Raw genomic sequence first — 18305 nt, 5'->3', positions numbered from 1 at the left:
GCTTGCAAAGATGAACTCCCAAAGCTGTTTTTTTTGCAAATTTCAATTAATGTGACAGCTCTTCATGGTTTAATTGCTTTAACCAGAGAATACAGAGGTTTTTGCTTATATGTAACATTGGGAATGGTACAATGCTGTTTATTTTTTCTAATATCCACAATAAGTAAAAAAAAGTGGCACTTAGTTGAGCAGGAAAGGAAAAGAGGAGCTCATGTGGGTGAGAGAAGTTGCAGCTATGGATTAGCCTCAAATAAATTCACTACAATTCAGTTACGAGTATTTAGGGTGTAGTCTTGCAATCTGTGTACATCACCTGAAAACTCATGGTGTAGTCCCATTTTTAGGGTTTCATATATAAATATTACCAATATTTTAAATATATATGTAACTCATGAATATATGAGTCATTTATTGTTTTTTCTGGTTTTGGTTTGAACATCTTCAAAGCAGTTAATATTTCACTATTGATTCGTTAGTATACAAAATATATCCTGAAGAAAAAAAAATTGACCTTTCTTCTTACTTTTTTCATTTGCTCCTCTTCATCTTGAAGAAATAGCTTCCATTTGGTGCTGGACACATCTCCAGAGTTAAAATTATCATGAATGCAGACAATAAAAGGAAATATATCAGAAAAATAGAACTTCAGCAGGTTTTCCTTTAGCAGCTTATTATCCCACTCTCTTGCCTGGACTGGCCAAACCATAGTGTAATGGAGTTGTGTGCTTGAAGATGAGAAAGTTACACTTTGAAACTGTGGATGATCCATTAAAAAGTCCTGCTTAAGTCTTTTGACATGTATGTAGAGCACCTGGTTGCCTGCAAGAGTCTCTTTAGGATCATTGGGGAAAGACCTGAAAAGTGAAAAGAAAGGATCTCCCCCAGTGCTGCAGCAGTCAATTTTTAGTGCTATTACATACAGTCAGTAACTTGGTGAGTGTTCAGGGCCTTGGAAGCACCTGAAATCTCACACAGCATTCCATGTAAGAGCCACATTTGATCCAGTGCATCTGAGGCCTTGGGGTGGCTACCTGGAACAAAGGCTAGATAAGATTAAGGGAATAAAGTGGGTATTTATTAAAGGCCTTCAAACCCCTTGGGCAGTCAGAAGCCTTCCAGAGGGACGATGGCCACGAGTTTTTTAGACAGTTATTAGTTTGGTCCATTTACATATTGGCAGTTAATTCTCCAGGTTAATTCTTCAGGTAATGAAGTCATATTCCCCCAGTTTGCTCCCCCTCAATTCACCTTTGTTTACCCTTTTCGGGGCCTGAGGCAGTGAGGTGTCTTTGAACTTGGGGTCTAGAGGGATCTTTCTGTTTACCAGAGAGACACCTTTGGCTGGCTGGATACTGCAGCTGGGCACTTGGAGGCAAGTCCAGGCATGCAGGAGCTCAGGTTTACCTCAGGGGAGAAGCTTTAAGGTGATGGTGAAGGAAAGGAGTCGGTTCAGCTGGAGGGTTTGGGTCCAGAGCTTTGTTCCTGGCCCACAGGCCTCTGAATCCCATAACAGCTCTAAGAGAACCTCTCGAACTGTGTGGTTGCTGTTCCTTTGAACCCCCCAGGGAGAGGGGGAGGGAAGGGGTAGGGATCCCACCAACCAGGTAAGGGAGTGGAAGTCTCAAGGGACAAATGACACCTGAATGGCCCAGTGTCCCTCAGGGGTGCAGGGGTGAACGGCATCTTTTGAACTCTGCCAATCACTCAACGCCCTTCTGGAATGCCAGGACTGACAGACAGCACTCAGCAGGGGGCAAGGGACGGGGAGGGAGAGGTGATTGGCGCACCTGGGGAAGTCTACAGGGAGAAACCGGAGGTATCTGAGACAAACCATGACATCACACCGCAACATCTCCCCCTTGTTTTGTTTAAAATGAAGAGCACTGAGTTTGGGGCACAGAATGCTTGCCAAACCACAGTTGGTAAATTGGTTCCTCCTTTTCAGGAGGGTCGGTGTTTTGCACTGAGGCATCCATGTCACCCATTGGAGCACTAAGGGCTTCCAAATGGTAGACTTGAGGAGAGGAAGATGAGCTTGAAGTTAGCTTGTAAACCATGTGCTTGATTAGTCCGAAAACAGTGCTAACAACTACAATACCAATAACTAGAATAAACAATACTAAAATTAGACCAAAATGTGAAGTCCGTCAGCTAATTTATATGGAGTTTAGAGTTATACGCTAAAACAGTACAGGATTGGAAACATATAAAAGCTAAGGGATTTTATCTACGTCTCTCCCTTCAAGCACCTTGGAGACCACGTTTGACACCAACGTCACCACCGAGATCAGCGGCCGCAGCATCCTCAGCCTGACGGGGCGGCCGACGCCGCTGTCCTGGCGGCTGGGCCAGTCCAGCCCGCGGCTGCAGGCGGGCGACGCGCCGTCCACGGGCAGCGGCTACGCACCGTCCCCGGGCAGCGCCTACCTGCCCTCCCCGGGCAGCGCCTACCCGCCGCGGGGCAGCGCCGGCCGCTTCGTCAGCGCCGAGCCAGGCGCCGCGCGCTATCTGTACCCGGCGCCGCTGCGGCGGCAGCTGGCCACGCGCGGCAGCGGCCTCTGCCACGTGGACATCGCCGACAAGGCCGGCGACGACATCGACCTCGAGGGCATGGCCATGGACGCCACCGGCTACATGAGCGACGGCGACGTGCTGGGCAAGAACATCAGGGCTGACGACATCACCAGCGGGTGAGTTCGAACTTCTCGTGACTCTTTGTCGCTGTTGTGTGCTCCGAAAAATCCCTTCGCCGGCGTTTCTTCTCCTGGGAAAATGAGAAGCCTCAGAGAAAATATTATCTCATACTATATGTATTGTCTCATTTGGTTGATATTATATAATATTAACATTTGCTTAATATTATATAATAATATTATCTCCTTTGCTTAATATTACAAAATAATATCATCTATTATATCTATAGATATATAATAGATATATCTATATCTATATGTATCATATTGAGCTATAATATTATATTGCTGTATTGCCACGGATTACTGCATTATATAATAATATTATCTCATTTGCTTCTCCCGGGAAGATGAGAAGCCTTAAAGAAAATATTATCTCATAATATGTTTTATCATATTATCTCATTTGCTTAATATTATATAATAATATTATCTATTATATCTATAGATGTATAATAGATGCAGCTATATCTATTTTATTATAATATTATCTCATTTGGTTAATAGTATATAATACTAAAATTTGCTTAATATTATATAACAATATTATCTATTAGATCTATAGATATATAATAGATATATCTATATTATATAATCATATTATCTATAAAATTTGCTTAATATTATATAATATTATCTTATTTGCTTAATATTGTATAATAATATCATCCATTAGATCTATAGATATATATAATAGATGTATCTATATCTATTATATTATTTGCTTAATATTTTATAATAATATCTATTATATCTATAGATAGAATTAATATATCCGTATATATTATATAATAATATTATCTGTAAAATTTGCTTAATATTATATAATAATTTTATCTCATTTGCTTCTCCTGGGAAGATGATACACCTTAGGGAAAATATTATCTCATAATATACTATAATATTATTTCATTTTGTTAATATTATATAATACTAAAATTTGCTTAATATTATATAATAATATTCTCTCATTTGCTTCTTCTGTGTTTCCTGCTTTGAATGTGGTCTGGAGATCGTTTACCAACAGGTGCATGTTTGATTGGTTCCATGTGAATTGTTTTTACTCAATGACCAATCACCATCAGCTTTGTCGGGACTCTGAGGAGTCAGTCATGAGTTTTTCATTATCATTCTTGTTAAGCCTTCTGTCTGTATCCTTCTCTCTTTCTTTAGTATAGTTTTAGTATAGATTTCTTTAATACAAGTACATAAAATTAATCAGCCTTCTGAGAACATGGAGTCAGATTCTCATCTCTCACCTTGTCCTGGGGATCTCAGCAAACTCAACAACTCTTCCATTCTGTTTATAGCCCTGTATTTCTGTGATTATTTCAAGAAATGAAAGCCAACACCAAAGATATTCTACTCATTTTAATAGGCCTTTGGAGAGACAGCCCGTTAGCACAGAGGGGTTTGAACAAAATTCAAGTTTTTAAGCCCATATTAAGAAAGTATTCCTAGATGTGAAGATATTCAGGCATGTGATTAAACGTTTTCCAGAGTCAAGACTCACAGAGGCTGCAACATTGATTCGTGCCCACGAGATGGAGGGAGTGAGGCATGTTTTGTACTTAGCTGAACTCTTTTGCTGCCTCAACTCTTACAGGCTATTTTGCTGGGAGGAAATGAGTTTGCATCTCTGTGCTGGGTAAAATAGTAGTATGAGCAAGAAAACATTTAAAGAACAAGTCAGTGTGCAGAAATATGAAGTGATAGACAATTATCAACAAGGTTTTACATCAGCATCTTATCTCTGCCTTGAATGGAAAAAGCATTTGTTCTTTGCTCCAGAGTCAGTTTTCAATTAGTCTACTTTCAGTTCCTACTATAAAAGCAATTTTTTCTTAGCTCAAGTACATTAGCATTGGATTGATGTTAAAAATTTTCTTTGGGATTTAAATGGTTTGGTATTTTGTTTGTTTTTTCTTGTTTGGTTTGTTGGGGTTTTTTTTGTTTCTGTGGGATTTGTTTTTGGTTTTTTTTGTTTGTTTTTTTGTTGGTTGGTTTGGTTTAGGTTTTTTTTTGTGGCAGTCCTGTCTGACCATCTTGCTTCTTTTGCTTTTTTGTAATTTTTTTTTTTATTAGTGACATTTCTAGTGCTGTTTGCTTTTTTAAAAGACATAATGTCTCTTACTGGAATCCAGCTGCTGCTTTGTGATTAACTTAACCAGTTCAGTTACACCATCTGGAAGCCTCCATTAATTCTGCCTGTTATGAATATTTGGATATTTTCACACTTTTTGAGAAGTCCGACACCTTCTTTATATGCTTCATTAGGGAAGCATATAGTAAAGTAGCTGATGCAAAAATCAGTGTGAAATTCTGTTTCAGATAAAACACCAGTAGCTCTTGCTGCGTTAATAATGCATCAAATCTCTAAAGCACCTTGTATTTTTCTCATATACATCAACTTACACCTGGATTTTGTAATGTTTTTTATAGGAAGAGTTACTGCTTTTCCTCTGGACTATGAATTCTATTTAAATTTGTGGCTGTAGTTTTGGTCTGGAAGCGAGGAAAGCACATTCTAAGTAGTACTGTGGTTTCCATAAAACACCTTGAGTGGAAGTTGAGAATTACCCCAGGCAGAACTGTGTCAGCTCAGACTTCTGCTGCTCAGAGAGGAGCCCTATTCTTTGCAGACCTTTACTTAGTGTATAAAATTCAGATTCCAGGTTGAAGAAAAGGAAAGAAGTAGAAAAGCTGTCAAATTTGTGAATGATTTAGGCAGAGAAATCTGAACCTTCACTCATCTCTGTGTATCATTTCCTTTTCTGTGTCTGGTCATCCTGCAGGGTAAAAATTGGGAGTCTCCATAGTCTGAAAGTTCAAGAGTGGTGTTCAGATTCTGGGCAAGAAAATGCTTTTGCCAGTTGGTACCTCTGTCACCAAACCAGTGAGTTATATACCCAGAATGATTAACATAGCCCAAGAGTCATATCCTCTGCCCTGCCTCACTCCTGGCCTTCAGTGCTGGGGTATCTTTAACTGAGTATCTGACTCTTTTTTCCCCACTAGTTTTTAAAGGAGTGAGATACTTTTCACTTTTTACTTAGGTAGTAGCTACATACTGATAAATGAGATCTCAATTTAAGGTTCTTAGGACAAGAAGTACGTACAAGTAAGTTTTTCTTTTCCACATCTTTTGCCTTTAGCTACAGGAGTCTGTGTTGCTAAATAGTGTGAGTTGATTTGTCAATTCATATAGCACTGTTGGAGTCATTGACTAATTTCCAATTGGTATTGTAGGTAAATCCATTGTTGGAAAGATGCAGCTCCATTTCCAGGTTGTGGACAGGGTTTGGAGATGGGCAGTTTGGGGTTCCTTACTTGCTGCACTCGTGGGCAAGTAAGGAGGGAGCCTTGCTGCAAGCAGCCCCACAAGCCTGGGGTTGCAGTCTATGGAGGGTAATCATGCGAGAAGGGAATATTGCAGTATTAAATTGCAATAACAGCATTCCAATATTAATGGAGAAGAATAAAAAACAAGGTTGTTACCTTTGGTGACCCCTAATGACACTGGGTTGCCATCTCTAGCATGAGCAGATGTTTGGCAGCCTTTTCTGTAAGTTATGTTCCCCAATGTGTGTTTAATTCAAATAGTAAGAAAAAATAGGATGGCATTGTGTTTTTGTGGGAGAGGAGTAATAAACTGCTTAGAAATCAGAGAGGTTGCTTGTAGGGAAAGTATCCGTGTGACTTGCTGCAGAGCAAATCACCAAGATCAACGGTAGGGCAAACAGGCTCAACATTTCCAGAAGCCCAGCTACACTCTGTGCAGAGCAGCACAAGAGGGTATTTAGAGCATGAATAGCTCTTTATTAGCTGCTATGTGTTTCACTTTGTCATTTTTCAGAGTTGCTACAATCCCGGAGTCTGAAAACCTTGGATCTGTGTTTTCATTGGCAAACTGATAGGGAAGGAAGCCAAAATATTTGTTACAGCCAAAATAAATCCAATAGCCAAGAAAAGCTAGTTTAGCCCTGTGATCCTGGTGCTTTCTCTGAAATTTACTGGGTCATGGGAAGCATCATTTGGCCTCCCTTAATGAGTCTGCTCAAGCAGAGCTCTGGCAGACACCAGGATTGCTTTCTTAGGGTTAAGGAAGAGAATCTTTGCCAAAGGGACAGAGGACAGCTCTTAAACTAAGCAAGTCTCCAGGGGGCGGATCAAAGGTAAGGAGTTGCCTTTTTGCAGGGTCTAAAACATAACCCAGTGATGAAGCAACAGGAGCAGGATTTGTGTGAGCTGGGGAGCGAGCCCCCAGCCCACTCCTTTTGGTGGCTGGCTAAGCTGGAGGCTCAGAGCCTCATTGGAAGGGGGCACCTCAGAGCCCAGAACTGCCTCCCCTCTTACCCCAAAGATTGTCCCAGGTGGAGGACATTAATTCTCATGGATTTTTTGCATTTGTTCAGAAGGTTTTTGTCCTCTTCAGTCTCCCTCTGGCTACTAACATACATATTCCTACCTTTTTATTTTGTCTCCTTAGCCCCAGTTTTCTCTAATGAGATGTAGAGTTAATTTCCTTTGTATCTCTTATTGGAATGCAGCAACAGGGCTGTTGATCCAAAAAAAGAGCCTTTTGTAATTATTTTCATTTGATTAATGCTCTGTCCCTGTTTTCATCACCTGAAGTGTGCAGCTTTCTATGCAGAATTAACAGCATGGATGTACTGATTAGTGCTGGTCACAAGTTTTCTCAGGAAATGGCTTTGGGTCTGCAAACACGCCTTTGTCAAAATAATTTTTTGCAGAAGCATGGCTGTTCCAGCTGTGTTCTAACAATGGCCAGGGCACTGTGCTAAAATTCTCCTTGCAGCCACCTCCTGTGGGTGCAGTGGTTATTGTTGGGGAATGCATTTTACTATTTTATTAATCTTCCCATATTTGATGATTTGGTGGTGATATATTCCCATCCCACATCTCTGTTTCCATAACTTCTTAATGTGTTTGCATCCTCATAGAGTTATGATTGCTTCTTGTTTATTCAAACCTTTATGCTCCCTGGGGATTGTTTTACAAGCACTGGGAGCAGTTGGATTTGGAACATGCATGAAGGATGCTAAAAGGGAGACCAGGCCGCTTTGGGCTGGGGACTCAGACTCTGCCCCTGCTTCTGCTCAGGTCTCAAACTCATCCAGAAGCACTGTGCCCTTCATGGACCACAACCATCATTGAAGAGTTCTGAAGTAGGCTTACATTTAGGAGTTACATCTGTTGGGAGGCGTAAAAGAGCTGAAGTTGAGGACTGATTTCACAGAATGTTCAAGTGTGGTTGGTATTTGTAGGATTCTTGCAGCTGTTCCGTGGTTTTGTCATATTTAAAAGTCAGACAGTGACGCATTTTCTTTAGATGTCAGGGTCACAGGTGGTATAACAGACCTCCCTAGGGCTGAGTTTTCACAGGAGGAGGAGGACTCTGCAGTTTGCTGCTAATGAGAGTTTGTTGTTGGTAACAGCAAGTGAGGGAAACCCTTTCCTTCTAAGCTGTCTGCAGCAGGAGTGGTTCCTGCTCCAGGTAACTCGTGGCTGGCTGGAAATCAGGGGTGCCTGATCTAATCTTGGTCTGAGTGAGAATTTGGGTGCCCTGTGCATTGGTTCAATGCTCTGTCTCTAGGCTTTTCTGACCTATATCTTTCCATAGTTATTACCACTGTATTTTTTCTGTACACTTTGGGTTACTGTGTATTAGTCATTTACTGGACACTGCTCTTTAAATGATATGGTTTTAGTGATAAGCTTTCATCTAAATGCAGTGGATGAGTGAAACTGCATTCCTTTTATGGCTCTAGCACTTCAACATGTCTAAGACTCATTAGGAGGTTTATGTTATTTTTCTTCTGTGTTAGAGCAGAGTGTTTATTTGAACTGCCTTTCATCTTGCTAGGACTGGCTATTTCTACATTGTGATCTTTCCAACATTGCAGAATTGTATCTGTATATGGTAAAAGGATAATTAACACCAATAATGAAAGGGTCAGGCAAGCAAACTCAAAAGTTTGACTTTCATGAAAAGGAATAAAGAAACATTAACTTCTGACTTTATAGCAAACAAGGTTGCAACTGAGTTTAGATTTAAAGTCAGAGAGATGATTTGGTGCTGTAAAAATGAAAAGAAAAAAATTCTGGCAGATGTTTAAATAAAGATAGTATTCTTATTCCAAGAACTATACTTGCAGTTCTTTTCAGGAGACAGGAGTATGATATTGCACAAGCATATTCAATGTTTTTACTTTTCTATAGTGTTTTAAGTATTCTTAGATATTGCACTCACTTCAGGGATAGTTCTTGTGTCAGCTTCATCAATAGGACAGCGTTTATCATTTATCTGAAGTGGTGTTTCAGATCACACACTCTCACAGAACCTTTCTTGCAGCATGATTCAGCATAGGAAGACAACATAGTTATATGAGTTATAACCTTATACATCAGCTTTTTTTTTTCAGTATATGTTAGGTCATATGTAGTGTTAATCAAGACAGTGAATGCAATAGCTGTGGTTTTTTATTTTTGTTTACTTCTACACACTGACCTACTGTTAACAATTACCAAAATAGCATTTAATAGCAGTTTTCCCATTTTGGGCTTTTTTCTGTAAGAAACACCTCAGCAGTGTTTGAACTGCTGCATCAGTGCCAACAGGTCGTTGTAGTTTGAGTGAAGGGAGAGCTTCTAAGGGACAAAATAAGGTCCCAGTCCGGGGCTAGCCAGTAGAGGGGGATGCAGTCATTCACACTGTGTTGATGTGGATCATCTGCAGGGAAAGAGTGGGCAGGAGGGAGTAATCCAAAATCTCTGTGGAGTTACTCTTGCTCTTCTGTTGACACTACTGAGAACCTCTAGAGAAGCTGCACCCCCTCCTTAAATCCTGTTTGGTCACTGGTCATTCCTGTCCTGAATTGAATTGAAGAGGGTGGTGAAAAATGGATCACTTATTCTATAGCTTAGTTCTGGGATTTTCATTGAAATGGACTCTGAGAAAGAATTTGGGCATTGAAATCAGAATTGGCACGGGCAAAGCCCCATTGAACAACTGCCTGGTTCTGGTGGGCCTTCAGCTGCTTGGTGGGTGTGAGTTTCCACCTGTGTTTCCCTGGGATGCAGAGTGGCATTTGCACACCTGAAAGGATTTGACCTCTTGTCTTGTTTTCCAGTCTGTCTGGGCTGATTAGATTTTAAAAGGAATTTTAAAAGCCGTGGTGGAGCAGGCCTCCTCCTTGAGGTGAAGGTGAATTTGTGGTGAAGGTGCCCTTGGCTGACAGATGGAGTGAGTGTTGGAAAGAGGATCATGCACTGGAGACTCTCCTCTGGAGCAGGAATGGCTGCAGCCATATGAGACACTTCCTTGCAGTCTAATATTAAGTACTGACAGCTTCTCTTTGACTATGGGCATCTAAGACTGCTCATTCCACACAAAACTGGTTTCTTCAAAAGCTCTGTCAGAAGCTGTTGTTCTGACAGAGGATGGATGTGGAAGAGCAGCAGCCACCCAACTCCCTCACAGGCTGCACTGTCCTTGGAATTCCTTGCCTGCAGACTGCATGAAGCTGAGAAGACATAGGAAAAAAAATAGCCTTGGACAGTGGTGCCCAAAAATTGTTATTTGATGGCTGCTGAAGGACTTATGTGCCAGGCAGCTCTAATATATCTCCAGACAGAAGAGTATTGATTTCACAGAAGCCACTTTTTTCTGCAGATTCTCTTTTTTTTTTTTTCTCATGGAAAAAGGTCTGAGCATTAAGTAGTTAATGAGATGAACTTGTTTTGCTTCTAGACTGAATAAGCAGCACCAAATCACTATCAGTGATTTACACGAGAGAGGTTTCTCTAAATAAACTATGAAACTAATATATACTTATTAAGTTTTGCATATTCTCATTTTTCCTGTCTCACCTGTTGGTGGAACAGGTATCTCCTCCTTTCCAGCAGTGATTAGGATTTTTGAGTCTGCAAGTAATTTGTTCAGGTCCTCCTTTATGTTTGGGTTAAGCATCTGCAAAACAATTCATATTTCATTCATTAGTTTGTTAATTATAAGTAGTTACTGATTATGGATAAAAGTCTATTAATCTATAAATTATAGGCTACCTTAAATATAAATTCCATTTTATTAAATGAGCAACAGGTTTGCCTTTCTATGAATCTGAACTGTAATATTAGGGTCTAATATTAGGGATTAAGGCACTGTATTGGAGTCCTTACCTGCAAGCTCAGGACTTAATCCTGTTCTTGAATGTTCTTGTTGAAATTCACAGGGTTCAATAATGGAATTTAAACCAACCACAGGCTTGTAGACAGTGTCTGTGTCCAACCCTTTGGCTAGAGAGATCAAGTACTTACCAAGTACTGACTCAAGTCAGGCAAGAATAGTGATTGGAAAGACTTTGGGGGATATAAACATGGGAAAAGCCCATATGGTTTAATGCCAGTGTTACATGAAAAATGCAGATCAAATTGATATTAAACTGAGAAATTTGCAGTTGTCATCATCCAGCTGCTGGGGTAGCATTTCTTTTTAAGTCAGATTTAGGACGTATAGTTGCAATAACAGGATGGTTTTGATCCCATCCAGCGTATTTCAGAAACAGCACCGGGGAACTCTCTGCTGTGTTTTTAGCACTGGCAAAGTCAGAGTTGTTCTTTGATACTCAAAGCTCATTAAGCCTCTTGATCTCGTTTAACTGACTGTAATGACGAGACAGATGAAGCCTAGCGAAAATGGAGATTTAAAGGAAAGCATTAGGGATAACAGTGTTACTGCTACATCAATAAGAGAACATTTCCTCCTGTCAAAGCCAATGTTGATATATGAAATAATTCCCTCAAGCTTTTTGTTTCCTAAAGTTTCAAGCTCTTGGATTGCTGGGCAAGTTCTCTGCCCAGGAGACACCTGGGCAGCTTTTTCCACACCAGCCTGTAATCCAAAGCATCAAGATGAAGGCAGGAGCTCCTGAGCTGCCAGTCAGGTCCCATTTGAGGCATGTTGCTGTTCTCCTGCTTGTGGGATTGGGATTATGGAGCTGCAGGATCCAGAGCAGGTCAGGGTAGGCTTGCCTGGTCTGTTATGTGTTGCTGATTTACCTGCTGCTCCTTCTCTTCCTGATCCTTAAATAAAGAATGCTTTTCCCTTGGCTGTTTGTTTTCAAACTTGGAAAATTCATATTCATGCATTAAGGAGTGAAATGAATATATATGAAGTGGTAGAGTTGTCTGACCATAAAAGTAAGTGTGCTGTTGGCTGGCTGCATCTGTCAGCAAGCAGGGAGTGCAGACAGGAGTCAAGTGATTCAGCCCACTGGATTTTGCTGATCCTTGGCATGACCCATTCCTGTTTCTTCAGTGTGCCTTTCAGGAAAGGGGAATAAATCACTTCAGCATCAGAAATACCCTAAAAATATTACACTTGGAAGGGCTTGTTATGGCACTCAAAATTTGAGAGGCGCAGAAAGAGTGTATTTGGCTAAAGAAAAGAGAAGCTTAAAGGTCCAGGTTGTCCAAAGTAAATTACTTTATGCCTGTAATGCAGGGCAGGGAGCCACTTTCTAATAGGAAAAAAATGTCACCTAGAAAGTGGGCTAGAAGTACTAATTGTATGTTAGAAATGCATAATACTGCTCTTGTTTAACCTGAGTCTTTTCATATTAACAGAAATTTGGTTGGGTCTTTTTCCCTTGCTGATGAAGAGCGAAGCTATAGTGATGAGTATTTGTACATTAATTCCTGGAAAGATCAGAAACTCCTTTTAACCAACCTCATCGCTGTTTCACTTTCCATTTATTAAATATTATTATATTGAGCTTCATTAAAAGCAGTCATTCCCCCCTGGCTGTTGGTACCATTCATAAAGCAGCTGTGAGATTAAGTTTTTTGTACAATTACCTATCTCTATAAAAGTCAGAGTCTGTATTCTATGCTTTTCCCTAGATAATATATTTAAACTTTTTCTTATTTTGGGGCAGGTAAAAGAATACTTTTAAGTCCTGTTTGTTTTTCACTGAATATGCTTGCAGAATTCTTAGCAGTCATGAAGCTAGCAAGGCTTTTAGTGTAAATTTTGTAATGGTTTTTAATATGAAAACTTAGATAAATTACACTTAGGCCTAGTACAGTTGTTTGAACTGCAATGTGTCATTGTAGAGGAGAGGCCAGTATTCTTGGGTTCCACATTGTGTGGATGTGATAGCACAATAAATTCCAATAACTCTGAATACTGTTACAGTTATATACAGGATAATATTTCCTTGGTCTTGTTTCCCACTGAGTAAAACATTGGAAGACTTTTTTTAGGAAAATGTGCCCTCATTATATTCTTCTTTCCCATAAAGCAAAAATTTGCAGCAATAATAATGTACTCATAAGGGCAAGACAGTTTCTTAAAGCCAAGGAGGTGAAGTTTGAAGGGATGGAGAGGAAGGAAATGAAAGCAATGGCTGGAGGTTTGTGGCACCAGGAGCTTTGAATCTCCTCTGTGCTAACCAATGGATAATTACAAGGTTTTTTTTTCATTTATTTTAAATGTGTTTTTCTCTACAGACTTCAGAGGCTAGTGCCTTTCCTTGTTCCTTCACCTTGCTGTTGCATGCAGGACTTCAGGCATCATTGGTTTTGGCATCTTTTCTGAATTAAACATTCCTGGGTAGAGGATATTGTGTGAAATAAAAATAAGACATAAAGCTTTCAAACTGTGATTACACAAGCCCGTTTCAAAATACAGAAGTCTATCCTGTGTTGTTCTGGCATGTAAGAAACTTGTCTTATTGGTATGGGGGTAAAAGTCATTGTTTATGGCTGTGCTTTTTCACAGCCATGAACAATGGACTTGTTTAGAAAAGTGTCATGATCTAGTTATCAGAGGTGCTAAAGCCATCCAGCTTCCATTGGCTCATGTGAGATTTATCAGTGCTTGAAACCAGTTCCAATTTGAGCTGCTGCAGTGTTACTCTAATCTTTTAGCTTGCTGGGCTTCTGTGTAGAAGATAAAATTTGCTGATTCTGGTGAAAAGGCATTGATTTCAGCATGGCTAACTCTTAAGAGTACTACATTAATTTCCACATGTTCTGAGTGATAGGTATGAAAAACAATCTATTTCAGCTGTAACAGATCTTTTTTTATCAAAGGACCAAGATGCCAGGAATCTGACAGCAAAGCCAGCAACTCCAGCACACGTGCAAAGAGTTTTCATACAGAAACTTGTGCAGACAAGTAGCTGCAGTAAACCAATTAGTGCATGTACATTAGATGTTTTTGCAAAATACTCTTTGCATGTTTGTAGAACACTATGGTCTGAAGCCATTTTTCTCTTCTTCCCCTTTATTTTGGTAGCTTCAGGAAAAAACATATTTTTCCGTGATCAAATATTTATAAACTGTCAAACACAGGTTAGAATGCCAAACCTGAGGCAAATTCTACCTGCTACAGTGCAACTCTTCCTCGTGCTTTTTACAGTCTTTGTTTATGGGTTGGGAGAATCCCCATGGGTTTGCTGGATGGGGAATAGACTTGGTGGGCTTGGCAACCTCTTTGTTAGACTCTACAGAGACTCCTGGGTTGCTGCTGGGATGGCTCTGTACAGATTTATACGCTAATAAACCAGCAGATTGGCCAAGGCTTCCCAACTGCTCACCATCCCATTTTTATAAATGTAGAAATCAAATTTGGGTTGGGTAAAGCACATGTGCACAGTGAGATCTTGCCAGCAGAGACACTGCTGCCTGCAGCTCGGAGCATCTCTTCTTTCCTGCTGTGGGTGAGGGTTGTCTCACTGTCAGAGAGAAAGCTGTGTGCTTTCTTAAGCCAGAGGAAGGTGTCCTGAGTATCTGGACATTATTCTGTGGTCTGCTGTCGATTTGCTAAGAGTGGCTAAGGGATTGAGGAGATACAGTCCTGCCAGCTGCTGTCTCTGTGGGGTATGGTGCTTGTCCAGCAGTCTGCCGAAACAGCCACCCTAGTGCTGGGGTTGTTGGAGCTGTTTCAGTCTCAGGTGTGTGAAAATCCTCACAGTGTGTTCACCCAGCTGCCAGTGCTGCTCACCTACACCTGCATGAGCTGATGAACTGATGGTGGTAACACAGGGCTTGCTCCGTGCCATCTCTGTGCAATTTAACATTAATTTTTCATTTGTCTAAAGCAGAAGGTACGAAATGTGCTATCTTAGCAATTTCTGAGGTGCCATATGTACACCTGGCACTTACTAATGCCTAAGAAGATTGAAAAAAACTTTTCATCCATGATGATTTCTGTAAGTTGTGGAATACTTGAGGTTTGATGTTCATCGACAAAGTCTAGAGATAAAGTCAATGGGATTTTTGCTCATAACTTGTAAAAGTTTTGAAATTTTGATTGTGTTTTAGCCCATGCAGAAAAATTCAGGGCGTTACAAACCATGTATATTTTGGGCAAGAAGGGAACATTAATGATAGGACTCACAAATATTTAATTACTTCCATATAGGTATCCTTAATGAAAGTTAGGTTTTCTTTGTTGCTATCTTATTGCAGGGGTTGTTGTCTCCTTATTGCAAAAATTTCACACCTTCTTGGTGTTTTCTCATGGGCATCTCCTCAGAGCACTGACTCTTTCTTCTTCACAAAGCAGACAAGTGACTCCAGTTCCCTTCTCAACACCAACCCACTCTTTTATAGCACTCTTCTTCTCATTGGGTACAGCTGTCGCTTGTTCCTGATCTTTGATAATTGGCCCAGCTACAACTCCTTAGGGGTAAGATTACTTTCTAGACTATCTTTATTTTCTTATATTCTATCCCCCTACATTTCTTTAAGTATCCTTCATCACATTTATGTTGAAGTTCAAGCCTTGGTGATGGGAGAGCGTGCAAAGTGAAATGGAGAACCCAATGGAGGAGAACTCCGATATAATCACAAATGACGTTTTGCTTGCTTCTAACTCTGTGTAACTTAAAAACGGAGCAACCCCAACACAGGTGCTGTTATGACGTGTGGATTTGTGCTGTGATACTGAGCAGGGTGTTTTGTCCGCAGGTACCTGACGGACGGCGGGCTGGGGCTGTACACGCGGCGGCTGAACCGGCTGCCCGACGGCATGGCCACGGTGCGCGAGACGCTGCAGCGCGGCACCGCCCTCCGGCTCGGCGACGCCGACAGGTAGGGAGGGAGGGGGCGGCGCAAACCCTCGGCGATCCAGCCCTCGGCACCCGGGCGGGAATTTCTCCGGGGCGTTGGAAAAGAGGAAAGTTTGGTGAGAAAGTTTCACGGATATGAGTGCTTGGTAGAAAGCTCTCTGAATGTAGAGCCTGAGAACGGTGTTGTCATTGCAGGGGTTCCATGCTGTTGTCTCCTTATCACAAAAGTTCCATACCTTCTTGGTGTTTCTCATGGGCATCTCCTCAGAGCACTGAGTCTTTCTTCTTCGCCAAGTAGCCAACACACTCCAGTTCCCTTCTCACCCAGCCACCCCATGTTTTTATAGCACTCTTCTTCGCATTGCTTACAGCTGTGGCCTGTTAAAGTCAGGCCTGCTCCTAATCTTTGATAATTGGCCCAGCTGCAACTCCTTAGGGGTGAGATTACTTCCTACACTATCTGTATTTCCTTATATTCTATCCCCATACTGAAAGGAATAGAGGTGGAAGCGGGTTTAGATATAGAAGAACAGTAGGTGTCTAAATTGACAATTGTTGGACTGATGCAGTTCATTTGGGGGGAGGCCAGGGGGTCCCTAGGGGCCCCCTAAGCTGTGTGTTCCCTGGTGACAGCAGGCAGGCAAGGAGACTCCACACAGCTTCTGAGAGTGTTAATTAGATGAGGATTTATTGGGGGTCCCACCCCTGGGAGCAGCATGGCTTCTGAGGGAAAAGGGGGGAATGGGAAGGAGGGGGAGAGAGGGAGAGTCAAGGGGAAAAAGGGCCAAGAGAGCCTCTGTGGCTTAACAGGGACATTCAAACAGCTTAACAGGGACATTCAAAGTGGGCACAGAATAAGACTTGGGCCAATGGGATTGCAGATCCATGATACTTCAGGGGAGGATCACAGGCTTGGAACAAACCCTACATTTTCAAGGGGTGAGACAGAGCACGCCATTTAACTAACATGTAACACCACAATTAAGAAAGCAAAGGTTAAGCTGAGTTGGAAGGAATCTCCTCTGTTTTATGACTAGAGCAAAGGATATGTTGGCCACTACCAAAAAAGATCTTTTTACCAAGCAGAAATAGGTCTTAGGAAAAGCAGAAAGATACCACAGACAAGCAAACAAGCCGATATGTCAAGCAGAAGAAAGGTCAAAGAATTTTCCACTGCAAGAAAACTGAAAAACTACTTTAAGCTTAAACTGTAACACACTAACTCATGTGATTGGATAATATTGACCATAATATGGTATTGATGGTGGTTATGATAGGCTACAGGTAATAGCAAAGGTATTGTAGATGATGCTGATTGGTTGTTATGTATTGTTATGTATTAAGATGGTCAGCAAAGAAAAAGAAATGATGCATTGTAACCAGAACTAAAGGGTCTTCAGGCTTGCCTGTAGCTGGAGCTGACAGCTGTAGGGATGGCTCTGTCACCCACGGCCCTGGACTGCTGTACACAATAAACAGCATTTTGAAGAGCTGCCTGGGGTCCCACATCTCTCATCTCAGGCTCTTACACCCGAGTATTTTAGGTTTTGTGTTCATAGAGGTGTCGGGAGAAATGCTGGTTTTGTGTCTCCTGAGTGCTTTGCTGGAATCTCCCCAGTGTTTTTGTGGATGGGACACAGCACAAGAAAGGGATGAACTCCTGTTTTAGTAGTGCTTGAAATAGAAATGACCGAGTCCTCTTCTCATGTCCATTGATTCTCCTCCAATTCCAGTGATTCAATGTGAGCAGTGAAGGCCAAATGTCAAGAATTAGAGGACTGGAAATCCGTAATTCATGGGAGTGCAGTCACAAAGGAACCCAGTGAAATATTCTATTAATGTTGATATAAATGGGTTAAATACTGTTGCTTTTAACAAGGTCAGCATATGGCTGCTTCTTCCCTTCCATAGCCTGATCAGTGTTACTGCTGATGCAGTAAGTGACCTGTATCCTTTTTCTTCCATGAGGGGCTCTAAGTATAAAAAATGACTTTTGAGGTGCATGCTCAAACCAATTTTTGAATTAAGAGGTTTTTTCTTTTTGCTATCTCTAAGTCATTCCCAGGACATGACTGAGCTTGGTATTACTGATACTTTATTCACTGTGAGGCACATATTACTAAGGAAACACAAGTGATGGAGAATCTAGCCTTGTTTTCTAAGCAAACTAAATCTAAATCTGCCAAGATTTAGAACTAAATCTGCTTTGGTGTCCTTGCGATATTAGCAAAGAGCAGGATGTCAAATGTAAACAAAAGAACTAAAACCTCTCAGAGAATCCCAGCTCAGTTTGAATTACAGGTCAACATATGCTTGCCAGTTGTAAAATATGCCTGGATTTTTCCAGGAGCTCATATCTCGTTCTGAAATTTGCAGCTTGAAACCCAACCAGCACTCACTGCTGCCCTATGGGTGAGGGTGTTGCCACCTTGTGATGCAGCTGGAGAGGAATCAAGTGTCATCCTCTTCTGCTGCTGTGGCTTCTGAACCAATATTGCCACAGTAGCAAAAG

The 18305-nt window shown here is 41.2% G+C and overlaps 1 protein-coding gene across 7 annotated transcripts in view; it reads left to right on the top strand.

Annotated features, from left to right (window-relative positions):
* The window catches only part of NAV2 (neuron navigator 2), a 388804-nt gene that overhangs the window by 286381 nt on the left and 84118 nt on the right, over positions 1-18305 (top strand). For all 7 annotated transcript variants that reach the window (XM_071417131.1, XM_071417129.1, XM_071417130.1 and 4 more), the window contains 2 exons: positions 2247-2690; positions 15693-15815. In XM_071417131.1, the coding sequence (XP_071273232.1) occupies positions 2247-2690; positions 15693-15815 (567 nt within the window). The remainder of the gene's footprint in view (positions 1-2246; positions 2691-15692; positions 15816-18305) is intronic.

The sequence above is a fragment of the Agelaius tricolor genome, unplaced genomic scaffold (genome assembly GCF_023055355.1).
Source record: "Agelaius tricolor isolate 1412-34295 unplaced genomic scaffold, bAgeTri1.0.p SCAF_67, whole genome shotgun sequence".
Taxonomy (NCBI): Eukaryota; Metazoa; Chordata; class Aves; order Passeriformes; family Icteridae; genus Agelaius; species Agelaius tricolor.
This window is presented reverse-complemented; position numbering and strand designations above follow the sequence as displayed.